At 39.9% G+C, this 19,042-nt stretch overlaps 1 protein-coding gene across 3 annotated transcripts in view; it reads right to left on the bottom strand.

The window, feature by feature from the left end:
- The window catches only part of RAB2A (RAB2A, member RAS oncogene family), a 72,711-nt gene that overhangs the window by 8,494 nt on the left and 45,175 nt on the right, over window positions 1-19,042 (bottom strand). For all 3 annotated transcript variants that reach the window (XM_070802569.1, XM_070802568.1, XM_070802570.1), the window contains one exon: window positions 12,975-13,086. In XM_070802569.1, coding sequence (XP_070658670.1) covers window positions 12,975-13,086 — 112 coding nt within the window. The remainder of the gene's footprint in view (window positions 1-12,974; window positions 13,087-19,042) is intronic.

The following is a 19,042-nucleotide window of genomic DNA, read 5'->3' as shown; positions in this document are numbered from 1 at the left end:
TGAAAGGAATGACGTTAAAGCTGAAACTCCAGTACTTTGGCCACTTCATGCAAAGAGTTGACTTGTTGGAAAAGACTCTGATGCTGGGAGGGATTGGGGGCAGGAGGAGAAGGGGATGACAGAGGATGAGATGGCTGGATGGCATCACTGACTCGATGGACGTGGATTTGGGTGAACTCTGGGAGTTGGTGATGGACAAGGAGGCCTGGCGTGCTGTGATTCATGGGGTCGCAAAGAGTTGGACACGACTGAGCGACTGAACTGAACTGATCTCAGTTTTACTTAGACATCCAGAATAGATGTTGAAGGGCAAAGTGCCCTGTAAAATAAGCGACTCTTTGGTTCTCCCTGAGAACTGGGAAAAGGAACTAGAGTGTTGCTGAATTCTCATCTCCATTGCTTAATCAATGCCATGGACAATACTGGTGTTCATTTGCCAAAGCTTATGTTAACCCATATTTACCAAGTATTTACTGTATGGGTCGGTAACTATGCTAAGTGATTTACACAGGTTCTCATTATTTCTGAAAAGTTCAAAATATGTGTAAAAATGAGGAAGTTAATTTTGTGGGTTGAATCTGTACCTGTAAGCTTGTTAGCAGAACAGAAGGTGGGGCTCTGAAGCAGGCTTGGGGATGGGTGTCAAAGGCCAGTGTCGCCTCTTACCACATGCGACCTCTCTGTAAAACGGGGGCCACGACGATGCCTATGCCACAGACTTGTTGGAAGAAGAAGGTTAAGCACTGAGACCAGCGCCTGGCTTGTAGGCAGACCTTGGCGCAGCTCCCACCACCACAAGGATATGAGGGCAAGATAGCTATGGGAACCACAGGAACAGCAGGTACATAGCAGCAGAACCCCTGGTGAATTAAAACATCCTGATTAAATAAAACTAAGTATCGAAAGGTAAACTAGCAACACATAATGTGTACACAGTGAGCCCTCAAGAAGAAAGTGCGCTAAGACTCTGGTATTATGCAGAGATAGGACAGTCTTGTGAAAAGGATATCAGACTAGAATTCAAGATGGGGCAGTTTACACACGAAGCTTCTTCAAATCCTGTGACTGATTCTGTCTGCTTTCGCTTCAAGGGGAGAGGCCTCCCACACACAATGACTCCTGTGTTTCACAGACACCCCCCGCAGGGGCCACCCCTCGGGGGATGAGTGAGGAAGGAGGCGGCCACTGGCAGGAGAACCAGGGCACAGCCCCCATTCCACAGTAGAGCCATTCTGCTCTTCTTTCCTTCATCTAGTTTCCTGTGTTCTATTAGAAGACAGAACAGCTGCTGGATCTACTGACCTGTAATAATTCTCACTGTACAAACACCACAGACTGAGCTGCAAAAGGAGAAACGACTTGCCCAAGAGCAGGCAGGCAACACTGGAACAGAAGCAGGATGAAGATCCTGCCCACATTTATCCTCTTTTTATTACGATTTCTTATCTTCACTACAACTCAAAGGAATTTTCATTTATTTTGCTTACATGGCCATTAAAACTAAACATAAAAAGCACACACTTCTCATATCCTTAAAAAGACCTTTTAGCTAGCTAGAAGTTGTTTTGGATGGCTAAGTTTGTTTCTGTGTTACTTATAACACAGAGATATATTTAATTCTGTGGTTAATTTAGTTCTTCCATTCAACAAGCATGCTGAACACCTGAATTATACCAGGCACTGAGCATGCAGTCGCATCCTCAGGTACATGCATGTTTTGATCTCAAGGATGTGGTAACACAGGACAGATGTAAACCCAAGATTGGAACACAGCACAGAAACTTCCACAACAGTTGTTCAGAAGGGTAATGTGGCATGACTGCTTCTACTGGTTAAAAAAAAAACAAAAACAAAAAACTGTCCAGAGAGAAAGCCCTTTGAACGAAGGCCTGAAGGATAAGTAAGCTCCCACTCATTTTTTAGAAAAATCAGGGGAGGAAAGACCACCCTGGACAGAGGGGCAGATTTTAAGCTTAGTTAACGTGGAAGCTGGGGACAGTGAGCCATGGGAGATGAGGATAAAGAGGTACCCAGGGAACTCTTAAAAGTGAAGAAGTCTGGGGACAAAATCAGAGGGTAATTTAGAGGAGGAGTTAAGAGGAGGCAAGGCTGGTGACAGGAAGGCCAGTAAGGAGTTTAGGACAATAATCAAGGTAAGAGGTGAAGGCCTGACAAATTGTAACAGCGGCAACCAGAATAGAAAGCAAAGATCAAACTTAATATCTTCTCTTGAGAAATTAATAGGACTTGATAAAGAACAGGAATAAGATGATAAGATGTTTAAGGATGACTCCATTTTTGGCTTAAGTGACTGAGATGGAAGGGTATATCGTGAATCAGGTTTTAAGGAGGGAATGCAAAGTGTATTTTAGACACATGGAACTCTACCGCTGATGGGAAAGCCTTGAGAGCTGGTGATCTATAGAGTTGTGTGAATGTGTAAGTGTGTGACATGCACATAGCAGCATGACTGTCTTCAGAAATGTCTAGCTCCCCTGGTTTAGAAGTAGAGAAATTGGATGTAACTTTGAAAAGTTAGTCTGGTTCTGATCATTCCTGAAGTTCCCTAGGATGATGGCCAAACAGGGGGGTGAGGGGTGGGGGGAGTGGGGGAAAGAGGAGAAACCTTCTAATCTTTGGAAGGGGGCAGTAAACATTTATTACACTAAACCCCCCTAGAACGATGCTGGAAACTTGCTAAGGTCAGGTCAGATTTACAGTGAAAAGCCCTGTGGAGAGTACATCATTTGAAGTGCCAGGCTGGATAAAGCACAAGCTGGAATCAAGATTGCTGGGAGAACTATCAATAACCTCAGATTCGCAGATGACAATACCCTTATGGCAGAAGCGAAGAAGAATTAAAGAGCCTCTTGACGAAAGTGAAAGAGGAGAGTGAAAAAGTTGGCTTAAAGCTCAACATTGAGAAAACTAAGATCATGGCATCCAGCCCCATTACTTCATGGCAATCAGATGGGGAAACAGTGAGAGACTTTATTTGGGGGGGAGGGGTGTCCAAAATCACTGCAGATGGTGACTGCAGCCAGGAAATTAAAAGACACTTGCTCCTTGGAAGAAAAGCTATGACCAACCTAGACAGCATATTAAGAAGTAAAGACACTATTTTGCCAACAACGGTCTGTCTAGTCAAAGCTATGGTTTTTCCAGTAGTCATGTCCTTGATGTGAGAGTTGGATTATAAAGAAAGCTGAGCGCGAAAGAATTGATGCTTTTGAACTGTAGTGTTGGAGAAGACTCTTGAGAGTCCCGTGGACTGCAAGGAGATTAAACCAGTCAATCCGAAAGGAAATCAGTCCTGAATATTCACTGGAAGGACTGATGCTGAAGCTGAAACTTCAATACTTTGGCAACCTGATGCGAAGAACTGACTCACTGGAAAAGACCTTGATGCTGGGAAAGACTGAAGGCAGGAGGAGAAGGGGACAAGAGAGGATGAGATGGTCAGATGGCATCACTGACTCAATGGACATGAATCTGAGTAAGCTCTGGGAGTTGGTGATGGATAGGGAAGCCTGGTGTGCTGCAGTCCATGGGGTCGAAAACAGTCGGACATGACTGAGCGACTGAAGTGAACTGAACGACCCTGTAGAACTCACGACACTGAGTACAGGCCTAAGGGGACAGCAAACCCCTCAGTTTACACCCACATTCCAGCTCTACGAAACACCTGTTCTGCCACTTGCAACACAGCCCAAGGCAAGGAAGGTGTCATCTCATTTGGAATTCAGTCTGTAGATCTCCAAGTACCAGGAGCAGACACCAGTATTAACAAGAGGCCTTGAAACTGGTCTTCTTGGTTACTGAAATCTTATCGTCACATGCTTCCCCCCAAGACACAGAAATCCACTGATCCTTCAGGTTAGATGTCCTGGCAGATTACTACAACCTGTCTCTGGATTAGCATGCTGTGTTTTCAGTTATCATCTTGGCTCTTATCTTTAGTACTTTAGCAGCTAAGTCAGGAATTTCCAGCCCTGATTTTTCAATAGTTTAAGATATTTTTAATTACTAAATTTTTGCCTCAATTTTTTTCACATTTATGTATTTTTCCTGGTTTCCCACAAATTTCCAATCTTAACTTTAAGCAAAACTGATGAATATAGGGAAAAATCACCCATCAAATGTCTAAGAGACTGGGAAGAATATCTGACACAGTGACAACAGTTTGACAATATTTCATTGACAACACCATCACCTTTGGGTCCTAGAGGGAATGCAATAATGTCAAGTTTTGGTAATTACAACTCTGAGAAAAATAAATTTTAGTGTAGAGAGGAAATACAATGAGAAAAACAAGGTAGGAATTAACAGAAACAAATATATCACTTCTAGAGCATTTGGACATCTTTAGAAAGTTGGCCTGCTGCTTCTGGGAAGGGGTACTTTCTCTCGCCTGCTGTAATCTTTGAGGCAGTTATTCCTGGGTCTATAAAAAACCCTTTCAAACCACAAAGACTCCAGGTAACTACCAGAGGGAGCTCCCAATCGAACGATAAGCCAGTCTATTCATCAGTGTTTTCAAGAATCTCACAGGTTTTAGAACACTTAGGGCAAAGAAGGTTTTGGACAGAATTCCACCTACAGATTAACAAGTGGGACCAAAGCAGAAGTTGACTAAAGACTGCAGTGAGAGGAGAAGGGCTAAAGAAATTAAGGAAATACTTAACCATCCACATTTACCTACTGTGTGGGGAAAAGACTGTGCTAGATATCTGGAGATGCCAAGATAAAAAGATGGTCTAGGTTTTCAAGGAATTCTGTCCTTATGTTGACCCAGTGCGAAAAACAAGAGTCATGACAGAGTCATGAGAGTGTGAAGATAAAGCCATGACCAGAATGACACAGGAATGAATAAGCACAGAGAAACAAGCACGTAAGAGGGACTGTGTGGATGGTGGGTGATGGTGGAAGGGGCGGGGTGTGTGTGTGTGTCCTGTGTCACAGCATTCCACGAGGGGCAAGGAGACTCGATGACATAATTGAAGGCTCAGGTTGGCAAGAGGGCATTTCAAGTGCTGAGAAAACTTTCTGTGGATGCACTCCCACTTTAACATGAAGAGCGAGGAGGGAAGGACTGGCAAATGAAGGGCCTGTCTTCCAAGCCAAGGAGTTTGATTCTGAAGTGGTGGGGAACCACTGGAGGGTTTTAATAAAGCTGGAGGGTGACATTCAATTTTCCTTTTTTAGAAAGGTGTTACAGGCAAGAGTGTGAAGGACTGAAAAATGAAGATGGGGAGTCCAGTTAGGAAGCGATCATAGAAGAGGACAGTGTGGAGAGATACTTAAATTAACAGGCAGAAATAGTAATACACATGTGGAGAGCAACACATAGTAACTGAGTGTAAAGAGGCAGGGAAGGGGGGTGCTCTGGGATACAGGAAAGCAGACTTCACAGACTAGAGGAGAGAAGGGGCAGCAGCGGTCAAAGTGGAGCTGGACACACAGTCTAAGAAGGGTATTCCTGGATTCAGGTGATAATTTCAACATGGAAATAACAGACAGTAAAGGAGTCTGGGAGGGACAGATAAAAAGAAGATTATGATATCATGAGCTAAGAAAAAAGAAAGTTTACAGAAGACTGAGTGGTCGGAAGTACCACATACCCTTCAGGGACTGTTAAAGGTAAGAAGAAAAAGGAGTTGTTAGGTGAGGCAACTAGGAGGTCCCAGCAAGACCCCGGGTGTGATGGCTGAAGTCAGATTGGGAACCTAGCTCTGAAAAAGAATGAGGCAACAGAGTGTGGTGCGCAGGCTGCTCACCGCAGTGGCTTCTCTGTGGCAGAGCACAGGGTCTAGGCCCATGGGCTTCAGCAGTTGCAGCTCTCGGGCTCCAGAACACAGGCTCAATAGTTGGGGTACACAGACTTAATTGCTCCATGGCACATGCAATCTTCCCAGACCAAGGATCAAATCTGTGTCCCCTGCATTGGCAGGTGGATTCTTATCCACTGTGCCTCCAGAGAAGACCCCTTTTTGTGTGACTATAGATGATACTGTATTTTAAATTTTGGTGTTCATTGTAGATATATGGAAATACAGTAGATTTTATTTTTTTTTTTATTTATTTTTTTATTAGTAATACCACATCTGAATTTATTCCATAATTATTTACTTGCATACAGGCAAAATGCCAGATGTACAAGGTACTTCATTGTAACACTGTTACAAAAATGAAAAAACAGAAACAAGTCAACAGAGAACTGGTTAAATAAATTATCAAAGGGAAATCATACAAAACAAAAACTATATACTGGAAAATGAAACAAAACTACTCTACAGGAAGATCTTCTGTAAAGATCTCCATTGTTAAGTAAAAAACACAACATACAAAGGGAAGGGTCGATTGTTAAGTAAAAAACACAATGTACAAAGGAAAGGGTAAGAAGACCAATCTGCAGATCAACAGGTGTAACACCGTACTTTTGGAATCGGTGACCTTTTTGGATAGACAGGAAAAAGTGTCTCTATTTTTAATGCCTTTATTTATATATAGAAATTCTAGAAGACTACATTGCTAACTGATTAAGTCACTTCAGTCGTATCCGACTCTGTGCGACCCCATAGACGGAAGCCCACCAGACTCCCCCGCCCTGGGATTCTCCAGGCAAGAACACTGGAGTGGGTTTACAGTAGATTTTAAAAATATGCCTTGTATACTATCAAATCAGATCAGATCAGATCAGTCGCTCAGTCGTGTCCGACTCTTTGCGACCCCATGAATTGCAGCACGCCAGGCCTCCCTGTCCATCACCATCTCCCAGAGTTCACCCAGACTCACGTCCATCTAGTCAGTGATGCCATCCAGCCATCTCATTCTGTCATCCCCTCCTCCTCCTGCCCCCAATTCCTCCCAGCATCAGAGTCTTTTACAATGAGTCAACTCTTCGCATGAGGTGGCCAAAGTACTGGAGTTTCAGCTTTAGCATCAGTCCTTCAAAAGAAACCCCAGGGCTGATCTCCTTCAGAATGGACTGGTTGGATCTCCTTGCAGTCCAAGGGACTCTCAAGAGTCTTCTCCAACACCACAGTTCAAAAGCATCAATTCTTCAGTGCTCAGCCTTCTTCACAGTCCAACTCTTACATCCATACATGACCACAGGAAAAACCATAGCCTTGACTAGATGAACCTTTGTTGGCAAAGTAATGTCTCTGCTTTTGAATATGCTATCTAGGTGGGTCATAACTTTCCTTTCAAGGAGTAAGCGTCTTTTAATTTCATGGCTGCAGTCACCATCTGTAGTGATTTTGGAGCCCAGAAAAATAAAGTCTGACACTGTTTCCACCGTTTCCCCATCTATTTCCCATGAAGTGGTGGGACCGGATGCCATGATCTTCGTTTTCTGAATGTTGAGCTTTAAGCCAACTTTTTCACTCTCCACTTTCACTTTCATCAAGAGGCTTTTTAGTGCCTCTTCACTTTCTGCCATAAGGGTGGTGTCATCTGCATATCTGAGGTTATTGATATTTCTCCCGGCAATCTTGATTCCAGCTTGTGCTTTTTCCAGCCCAGTGTTTCTCATGATGTACTCTGCATATAAGTTAAATAAGCAGGGTGACAGTATACAGCCTTGACGGACTCCTTTTCCTATTTGGAACCAGTCTGTTGTTCCATGTCCAGTTCTAACTGTTGCTTCCTGACCTGCATACAGGTTTCTCAAGAGGCAGGTCAGGTGGTCTGGTATTCCCATCTCTTTCAGAATTTTCCACAGTTTATTGTGATCCACACAGTCAAAGGCTTTGGCATAGTCAATAAAGCAGAAATAGATGTTTTTCTGGAACTCTCTTGCTTTTTCCATGATCCAGCAGATGTTGGCAATTTGATCTCTGGTTCCTCTGCCTTTTCTAAAACCAGCTTGAACATCAGGAAGTTCACGGTTCACATATTGCTGAAGCCTGGCTTGGAGAATTTTGAGCATTACTTTACTAGCGTGTGAGATGAGTGCAATTGTGCGGTAGTTTGAGCATTCTTTGGCATTGCCTTTCTTTGGGATTGGAATGAAAACTGACCTTTTCCAGTCCTATGGCCACTGCTGAGTTTTCCAAATTTGCTGGCATATTGAGTGCAGCACTTTTATAGCATCATCTTTCAGGATTTGAAGGAGCTCAACTGGAATTCCATCACCTCCACTAGCTTTGTTCGTAGTGATGTTTTCTAAGGCCCACTTGACTTCACGTTCCAGGATGTTTGGCTCTAGGTCAGTGATCACACCATCGTGATTATCTGGGTCATGAAGATCTTTTTTGTACAGTTCTTCTGTGTATTCTTGCCACCTCTTCTTAATATCTTCTGCTTCTGTTAGGTTCATACCATTTCTGTCCTTTATCGAGCTCATCTTTGCATGAAATGTTCCTTTGGTGTCTCTGATTTTCTTGAAGAGATCCCTAGTCTTTCCCATTCTGTTGTTTTCCTCTATTTCTTTGCATTGATTGCTGAAGAAGGCTTTCTTATCTCTTCTTGCTATTCTTTGGAACTCTGCATTCAGATGTTTATATCTTTCCTTTTCTCCTTTGCTTTTCGCTTCTCTCCTTTTTACAGCTATTTGTAAGGCCTCCCCAGACAGCCATTTTGCTTTTTTGCATTTCTTTTCTATGGGAATGGTCTTGATCCCCGTCTCCTGTACAGTGTCACGAACCTCATTCCATAGTTCATCAGGCACTCTATCTATCAGATCTAGGCCCTTAAATCTATTTCTCACTTCCACTGTATAATCATAAGGGATTTGATTTAGGTCATACCCGAGTGGTCTAGTGGTTTTCCCTACTTTCTTCAATTTAAGCCTGAATTTGGCAATAAGGAGTTCATGATCTGAGCCACAGTCAGCTCCCAGTCTTGTTTTTGTTGACTGTACAGAGCTTCTCCATCTTTGGCTGCAAAGAATATAATCAATCTGATTCGGTGTTGACCATCTGGTGATGTCCATGTGTAAAGTCTTCTCTTGTGTTGTTGGAAGAGGGTGTTTGTTATGACCAGTGCATTGTATTGGCAAAACTCTATTAGTCTTTGCCCTGGTTCATTCCGTATTCCAAGGTCAAATTTGCCTGTTACTCCAGGTGTTTCTTGACTTCCTACTTTTGCATTCCAGTCCCCTATAATGAAAAGGACATCTTTTTTGGGTGTTAGTTCTAAAAGGTCTTGTAGGTCTTCATAGAACCATTCAACTTCAGCTTCTTCAGCATTACTGGTTGGGCATAGACTTGGATTCCTAGACCCAGCGTTTGAGGCCAGGGGCAGTGGCCGGGAGGAGCTACCCAACGTCCCCAAGCCCGAGGCCAAGGGCGGCAGCGCGAAGGAGCAACCCCACGTCCAAGGAGCCATGGCTGCATGGGCGCAGGAGGGCCTAGAGGAGCTATCCCACATTGAAGGTCAGGAAGTGGGGTGGTGAGGAGATACCCCTCGTCCAAGGTAAGGAGCAATGGCTGCACTTGCTGGAGCAGCCGTGAAGAGATACCCCACGCCCAAGGTAAGAAAAACCCAAGTAAGACGGTAGGTGTTGCAAGAGGGCATCAGAGGGCAGACACACTGAAACCATAATCACAGAAAACTAGTCAATCTAATCACACTAGGACCACAGCCTTGTCTAACTCAATGAAACTAAACCATGCCCGTGGGGCAACCCAAGACAGGTGGGTAATGGTGGAGAGATTTGACAGAATGTGGTCCACTGGAGAAGGGAATGGCAAACCACTTCAGTATTCTTGCCTTAAGAACCCCATGAACAGTATGAAAAGGCAAAGTGATAGGATACTGAAAGAGAAACTCCCCAGGTCAGTAGGTGCCCAATATGCTACTGGAGATCAGTGGAGAAATAACTCCAGAAAGAATGAAGGGATGGAGCCAAAGCAAAAACAGTACCCAGCTGTGGATGTGACTGGTGATAGAAGCAAGGTCCAATGCTGTAAAGAGCAATATTGCATAGGAACCTGGAATGTCAGGTCCATGAATCAAGGCAAATTGGAAGTGCCATCTCTAAACAAGAGATGGCAAGAGTGAATGTCGACATTCTAGGAATCAAAGAACTGAAATGGACTGGAATGGGTAAATTTAACTCAGATGACCATTATATCTACTACTGCGGGCAGGAATCCCTTAGAAGAAATGGAGTGGCCATCATGGTCAACAAAAGAGTTTGAGATGCAGTACTTGTATACTATGAACTTGCTGAACTAACTTACTAGCTCTAATTTATTTTGTAAATCCCTTGGCCAGAGGACTGGAAAAGGTTAGTTTTCATTCCAATCCCAAAGAAGGGCAATGTCAAAGAATGTTCAAACTACCACCCAAGTGTATTCATTTCACATGCTAGCAAGGTAATGCTAAAAATCCTTCAAGCTAGACTTCAACAGTACATGAACAGAGAACTTCCAGATGTACAAGCTGGATTTAGAAAAAGCAGAGGAACCAGAGCTACCAGAGATCAAATTGCCAACATCTGTTGGATCACAGAAAGCAAGGGAATTACAGACAAACACGTACTTCTGCTTCACTGACTATGCTAAAGCCTCTGACTGTGGAAAACCCCTAAAGAGACAGGAATACCAGACCATCTTACCTGCTTCCTGAGAAACCTGTATGCAGGTCAAGAAACAACAGTTAGAACCAGACATGTAACAATGGACAGGTGAAGGCAGGAGAAGGGGATGAGCAGGAGATAGTTGGATGGCATCAATGAAAAAAGGGACATGAGTTTGAGCAAATTCAGGGAGATAGTGAAGGACAAGGGAACCTGGCATGCTGCAGTCCAGGGGGTCACAAAGAATCGGACACGACTGAGAGACTGAACAAGAACAAATTCCTGGGATTTCTACAGAGATAATCATATCATCCACAAATATAAACAACTTATTCCTTCCTTTGTGAGCTGTATGCCTTTATGCCATGTACTTACATCTTCTGGAAGGAACAAAACAGAAAAACAACACAACTTTCTGGATTGCCACTTACTCTCGAACCCAATCTGAGGTATATGAGGCAAAAATAAACCAAGGGAACCCCTGCTGCATCATTCCTCAGATCCCAGGGTCTCTAGCTGGTTGGCCTTCTTCTTGCCACCCTTCTGTCTTCTTATAATTGTTTTACATATAATGCTCAGAGTTTTAGTCGTACTCATTAGGAAAAGCAGGTGGGAAGTCAGTCTACTCCATGTTCCCAGATGCAGGAGTCCTTTGGTTATTATTTCCATGTTCAATTAGTTTCTAAGTTGTGTACAGATTCAAGTTTGATTTCCTTTGGATCATAGAATGGACTTCCATCTTCTTATTTTGTCATGAAACATTTTTAGCTCTTAGGTAAGATCTCACATGTTATATTATGCAATGCTTATCTATGAATCCTTTAAAAATGGAATTTAAAAAGATTATCTCTTAATATCCTTCGCTTCTGAGAGGCAAATTAATTTACGTGATTAAGAAAAGTGCTGTTCTCTCAAGAGTATGGACAATTCCTGCCCTGATCAAATTTAAACAATTATTTTCATTATTAACCACAGATACAGAATTTTTGTAATAATGCTGCCAAAACATTAATGAAATATACTTCATTTAAATGTTCAGTCAAATGAACAGTAATTTTTTACTTATAAATAAATACCTACTGTGACTTGTTAAAAATAAGAAAATGAACACAAAGGCTTCAGAGTTAAAACGAGAAATTCAGAATTACTTTCCGGTAGTGGCTGTCTTGTCATTTGACTTCATAGGACAGCTCTTTCATAAAATACAGACAGTTCTGGTTTTAAGGTTCTCAAAATCAACAGAAAATACACTGTTAATAATCAATAAGAACATGTTTCATATGTCTTGAAACCACCACAACACACTAGCCCCTCCAGTTTCAAATCCAACACCTCTAGGAAAGGAATGCATCACTGAAACAGGCAACTTTCTGTCTATTTTAAGTTAAACAAGAGGACAGAATGGATTTCTCTCTGGGTTTGCTGTGTAAAGTAAAACATTTTCATATGTCTTCAAGTTGCAATTAATTGGTAACACAGGTAAAGCATTAGCTGGAGCCTGTAAGAAACATATTAAGGACAATCACAGAGCACCTCACTAAGTGGAGATGAACAGGATATCTTACCCAAGAATTCTTCAGTGAAAATACCAATGCTGCTGAACTACTATGGTCAACTTCCGAGTTCAACAGGTAATTAGACGAGTATTATTCCTAATCAATATGTACTCACTGTTTACTATGTGGAAGGCACAGTGCTAGCTGTGGCCTAGGACCCCTATCCTTAAAGCAAGTGCTTCTCCAATCATTTGCAGAATCCCTTTCTGCAGCTGCTTTTAAAATTCTTATGCAGAAGGCGGAAACTGCAGCATTACTCTGTACAAACTACATATTTTCTTAAGTCTCATTTCTCCTTTTTATGAACTAGAGTGTAGTCATACATTTACCTTAGAGAGGATTAACTGCCTACTCCTGCACGTGTAGTAAATAAATGCCATATCCCACATACACAAAGCACAGAAAAATATGGTGTGTTCAGAAAACTTCCACAGTTCAGGCTGACAACAGAAATAATTGAGATACCACAAATCTTAGTTATTAAATATGGCAGAATTTCCCATGTTGTATATAATGTTACACAGCAATAATGCTTCCTCTATTTAAGCGGAAGTGGATGCAAACAGCTACAAATGTTTAGTGTCTTGAAACACTTCCAAATTTCATTACTGTTCTTTTTTTTCCCTCTTCAGCCACATTAAAGAAGATTTTAGGGAAAGTATATACAAAGTATATATCTGTTAAATCATTCTGACTTCAAGAGAAGGGTCAGAATATAATTTAAGAATCTGATATAACATGAATGTTACAAGGTATTTCAAAGGAAAGAAATTTTCTACTTTCAACAACTATCTGTGTGTAAAAAGCTTATGGAGTATAACCAACAAATGATTAACAAATGATTGCTATTATGTAGAATGATAAACATTTTTAAAAGGCCTTTTATTTACCTCTTCTACATTAGAAGCAGTCTTAGCAGAAGTTTCCATGAAGATAAGTCCGTGTTCTCGTGCAAAAGCTTCACCTTCTTCTTTTTTTACTTCTCTTCTAGATTCTAAATCACTGAACATGGGAAAGAAAGGGCTCAGTTATCAACCATCACAGTACAATTAGACTCAAAGTTATGCTGACCATTTTTCCAATTAATTTTTCCACACATTAATAATCAACTGCATTATCCTTCATATTATGAAAGTCAAAGTGCACACTGCTGAGCTTCAAAGAACTAACAATCCAAGCAGAAAGATTCTAAGTTAGAGTCCTAGAATGCTAAAACCAGAGAAACTCAAAGGGAACATCAAGCCTCAAATTCCACCTTTGAGTACAGCAGGTTCCGAAAGAAGGGAACTGTCTTACTCAACATAATGAGAGAGCAAAATTACACTAGACTCCTCATCCTTCAGCCAGACTCAGAGTCTGAATATGATTAAAAATTAGTCACACAATCCTCAGAAACTACAGAAAGTTGACTGATAAAATTCAAAGTACTACTGAAACATTAATTATTTATCCTAGTTGGTTTAATTCCCAATAAAACTGTTAATGAAAGAAGAGAGAGAAAAATAGAAGTCTAATTTAGAAATTTTGGACAAAAGTACGGTATTCATTTTTATCATACTGGAATTGTATTATTAGTTAAGGCAGGGGTAAAAAGTAGCTGTCTCTTCTTCAAGTATGTTTTATTGTTAAAAAAAAAAATTAAACTCCGTCTGAATAACTGGATGAAGATAATCTATCTAACTGAAATCTGGGGCCCTCCTGTGTGCGAAGCCATTTCCAGGATATGGGGACAGACCACTCATCAAATCAGACATAAAACACTTCCCCCCCACCCACCCCGGCCACCTCATGGAGCTTATATTCTAGCAGGAATAAAAAATAACGGTTGGGGTACACCCTCAACAGTGATACGGCAATGTGCTACTGAAATTCAGCTCCCTTATCTGACAATCATCCTTAAGACTCTTGTTATCTGAAATTAGCCTTAAATTACACAAAATCTTCAAGCAAATACTTTCCCTTAACTGCCCTTCATCCCATTTTATGTGTATCAGTTCAGTTCAGTTGCTCAGTCGTGTCCTACTCGTGCGATCTCATGAACCGCAGCATGCCAGGCCTCCCTGTCCATCACCAACTCCCAGAGTCCCCCCAAACCCATGTCCATTAAGTCGGTGATGCCATCCAGCCATCTCATCCTCTGTCGTCCCCTTCTCCTCCTGCCCTCAATCTTTCCCAGCATCAGGGTCTTTTCCAATGAGTCAGCTCTTCGCTTCAGGTGGCCAAGGTATTGGAGTTTCAGCTTCAACATCAGTCCTTCCAATGAACATCGAAGACTGATCTCCTTTAGGATGGACTGGTGGGATCAAAAGGGACTCTCAAGAGTCTTTTCCAACACCATAGTTCAAAAGCATCAATTCTTCGGTGATCAGCTTTCTTTATAGTCCAACTCTCACATCCATACATGACCACTGGAAAAACCATAGCCTTGACTAGATGGACCTTTGTTGGCAAAGTAATGTCTCTGCTTTTTAATATGTTGTCGAGGTTGGTCATAACTTTCCTTCCAAGGAGTGTCTTTTAATTTCATGGCTGCAATCACCATCTGCAGTGATTTTGGAGCCCAGAAAAATAAAGTCAGCCACTGTTTCCCCATCTATTTGCCATGAAGTGATGGGACCAGATGCCATGATCTTACGTTTCTGAATGTTTGTATATGCCACGTTTCATTTAAATAATCCCTTATTTGGGGATATTTCAAGTTACTCACAAGTTTTCCCTACCAGTATCTCTGATGATGTCTACATTTACAAATGTTATATTAGCAGAGGGTTAAGGATGTGTACATATAAGAGGTTGCTGGAACGAAAGAAAGTGGCACTTCAGTGTTCAGTTCTGTTTTAGCACTCATTTCTTCAGTTTTCCAGGCATAAAATCATATTGTTGTCTTCGACTTTTCATCCCATTAAACCCACTCAAATCACTTTTACTACTTAAGTATCTTTCTTTCCTAAACCATTTTCTTAATTTATGCTTTCTTGTTTAGGGTATTCTAATCCTTTAACTATTAAAAACTTTCATCTTTATACTCTGCTTTCTAATTTCTTGTATAATCAATGTCAAATGCCACAGTTAAGAAAAATCTATGTCATCTGTCATTCTGACTAGGTCACTATCTTTCTCAAATGGTTCCACTGGCTCCCTACAGCTTAATTCACCTAACTCAAAAATGGCTTACTCTCTGTCTCCAGGTTTACCCCAATTCCCCTTATCTGATAATAATCCCATTTATCTCTGTTCATTGCCCATTCACTCTTTAAATGTCATACTTTTTTTTTTTCTTAGTTTCTTCCCTAAAATGTCTTTCCACAGCTAGTGTATCCTAAAGAACTACCCTTCTACAATCATTAGAAACATGTTTGGTATACACTATATTTTGCTCTTGCTTTTCACAACTCAACTACAGGCAGCAACCAAATTTAAGCCACCTAAGTGGCTTCCCTGGTGGCTCAGTGGTAAAAAGCTGGCCTGCCAATGCAGGGTTCGCTCCCTGGATTGGGAAGATGATCCCCTGGAGAAGGAAATAGCAACCCACTCCAGTGTTCTTGCCTGGCAAATCCCATGGACAGAGGAGCCTGGTGGGCTATAGTCCATGGGGTCCCAAGAGAGTCGGACATGACTTACTAACTAAACAACAAGCTGCCCCAGTCTCGTTTTAGACACAAGAAAAACACTGGTAAGATAAAAGTGTGAAAATTTTCTTTGTTCCTCAAATATTCTCCTCTTATTATTTCACACATCACCACTGAATGGTAGTATGAATACTTCCATATTACTGAATACAAAGACCAAAGCTTCCCTCCAATAGCCTTAATCTTAAAAGAATTTTGATATTTGAGGGGAATGACAGAATCAATCCCCCATGGATACGGAGGGACAACTGTATGTTCTCTTAACAGCAAACCTCAATTAAAATAACACTAAAAAAAATTTAATCTACTCAGTATAATATTTACTTGTTATGTTACTTTTTTAAAAACAGCTTTATAGCAATATAACTAACATTAAAAAAACACACATTTAATAGAAAACTTGATGAGTTTGATATGTGTATACCCTGTGAAGCCACCATTCCCCACTGTAATTCACCTTTTCCTTCCCCTGTGCCCTAGGCAACTAATGATCTGCTTTCTGCTACTAAAGAATAGTCTGCATCTGCTAGGGTTTTATATAAATGGAACAACATAACATGTCTCCTTTTTCATCTTTTTTCTCGGGTAAATACTTAAGAGTGAAATAGCTAAGTGGTATAACAAATGTGTGTTTATTTTCTAAAGAAACTCCTAAATTGTTTTGCAAAATCATCGTATGATTTTATTTTCCCACCAGCAGTAAGAGAGTTTCAATTTCCTCTAAATCCTTGACAATACTTGTTAAGTTGATCATTCTCTATGTAAGTAATGTTTGACAAAACCAGAATCCCTAAAATTTCTATGCTTTCTTCTAGAGTTTTTTTTTTTTAATACCTTTAGCTCTTACATTGAGGTCTATAATCCATTTCCAGTTAATTTTTGTATATGGTGTGAGGTAAGGATCAAGGTTAATTTTTTGCACATGGCTATACAATTGTTCCAGCACCATTTGAAGAAAAGATTACCTCTTCCCCTACTGAACCATGGCATCTTTATCAAAAAACAAACTATATACATATAGATTGACTTCTGATTTCTCACTCTGTTTCACTGATCTATGTCTATCTATGCCAATATCAGACTTATTACAGTAGTTTTACAATAAATCTTGAAGTCACTTTACTGAAACCAGCAAATCCTCCAATATTAGCTATTCTATGACTTTCACATTTTCAAAAAAATTTTTAAATCAGCTTGTCAATTTCTACCTGCTTAAAAAAGACTGAAGCATTTTGATTGGGATTACAATGAATCTGCAGATCAATTTGGGAAAAGCTGACATCTTAAAAATATTTATTTTCCAATCCATGAACATGGTATATCTCTCCATTTATTTAGATTTATTTTTTGGACTAAAAGATTCTACAGATAAGAAGGCAGTCATCTAATAGAGGAAGTTTACAAAGACTATGGTAACTACAGTTAGAACTGGGAAATCAAACAGCTGTGAAAAAAATATATTTTTTAAATTGTTTAAGGATTACTTATTTTTTGAGACACAGCTGACTTATAACACTGTAAGTTTAAGGGACACAATGTGTTGATTTGAAGCATTTATATAACACAATATGACTACCACTGTAGCATCAGCTAACACTTCCATCACATCATGTATCATTTTATTTTATGCTAAGAATGTTTAAGATCTCCTTTCACAGCACCTGGTACACAGTGCAGTACTGTTAACTATAATCACAGTGCTGTACATGAGGAACCCAGAACTTACTCATCTTCTAACTACAAGTCTGCACTCCTTTGACCAACATCTCCCCAGTCCATTTGTTTACACTACTCTCTCACTATCCCTTTAATATCTAAAGGATCTGTGGTGATGATACTCTTTTATTCCCAATATTAATAATGTATCTTCTTTTCTCAGTCTTCTCAAGAGCTAGCTTTTAGTTTTACTGGTTTTCTTTTTATTAACCTCCTTATTTATTTTTGTTTACCTTAGGCTTAAATTGCTCTTATCTTTCTAGTTTTAATCTTAAGGTAAAGTTCAGGTTTCTGATTTGAAACTCTTCCCTAATACAAGTGTTTTGTGTTATAATCTCCCTCTAAGCACTGCTTTAACTGCACCCCTCAAGTTTTCAAGGATTGTAGATATAGTAAAGAGAAACTAACTTATGAAAAACAGATACTAATGCAAGTAATTCTTGTCCATGGACATGCAAGCTGAGCCCTGGTGGAATACAGCTATCAGTCTGTGAATTTTGTTCAGTTTTGTATCCATCTGTAAATTCATTTCAGCATTCCTTATTTGATTATCAACGTGTGGTATTTTGAGTTCTCTTTCGAAACAACTGTATTATCTTACTGGTTCCCTCATTAATGGATGAAATAAATAAAAGCTTTGTTGTGTTCATTACCATATAACAGTCATGCTTTTACTTTTCTTAAAATATTATCTTTTAATACTATTTTATAAACCTGAAGAATGAATGAATTCTGTATCTGCCAATTTAAAAATAATAGTTTTAATTGTTACCACTGTAATTTTCTACTAAATTAGTGAAAACTTTCCTATACTCTTAAACTTTATAGAAACTATGGTCAAGAAACTTTTCTGATGTATTATACTATCATTTAAAACATAAACCCAAGGACATTCACTGCAATTATAGTATCTAGAAATATAAAGTAAAATAAGATTGTAAAAACAATATTAAGATGACACTAATATGTAAGTCCTAGAGGTAAGCTTAAAAGTACTAAATATGGTATCTATTAAACAATATTATTAATAAAAGTGCTTCGGCCTTCAAGTAGAAATACACCTGATTAATCCATGTATTGCATTAATTCATATAATACATATTAAATAATTGAAAAAGGGAAAAATGTTTTTCTGGGTTCTGCATAGATTCTTATTTCCACTGCCAAGTATTTTGGATAATAATGAACCTAGCCACCAAACAAATCAGTGGGTTTTATTTTAAATTACTTATCAGATCTGGTGGCTCAGACGGTAAAGCATCTGCCTACAATTCAGGAGACCCAGGTTCAATCCCTGGGTCTGGAAGATCTCCTGGAGAAGGAAATGGCAACCCACTCCAGTATTCTTGACTGAAAATCCATGGACAGAGAAGCGTAAAAGGCTACAGTCCATGGTGTTGCAAAGAGTCGGGCACAACTGAGTGGATTCACTTTCACTTTCAATCAGATAAAATGGCATAAAAATATTCTTTAAAATACAGCTTCCAACAAAAACTATTTCAAATAATAATAAATTCCAATAAAGCTTATGATCTGTATTTTAAAAACCAAAAGAAACCTCTTAATATTCTAAAAATTTCATAATTTAAGAAATCAATAACTTACATTTTGGA

The sequence above is a fragment of the Bos indicus genome, chromosome 14, assembly GCF_029378745.1.
Source record: "Bos indicus isolate NIAB-ARS_2022 breed Sahiwal x Tharparkar chromosome 14, NIAB-ARS_B.indTharparkar_mat_pri_1.0, whole genome shotgun sequence".
Lineage (NCBI taxonomy): Eukaryota > Metazoa > Chordata > Mammalia > Artiodactyla > Bovidae > Bos > Bos indicus.
Note: the sequence above shows the minus strand (reverse complement) of the source record. Positions and strands in the feature narration are given on the sequence as shown.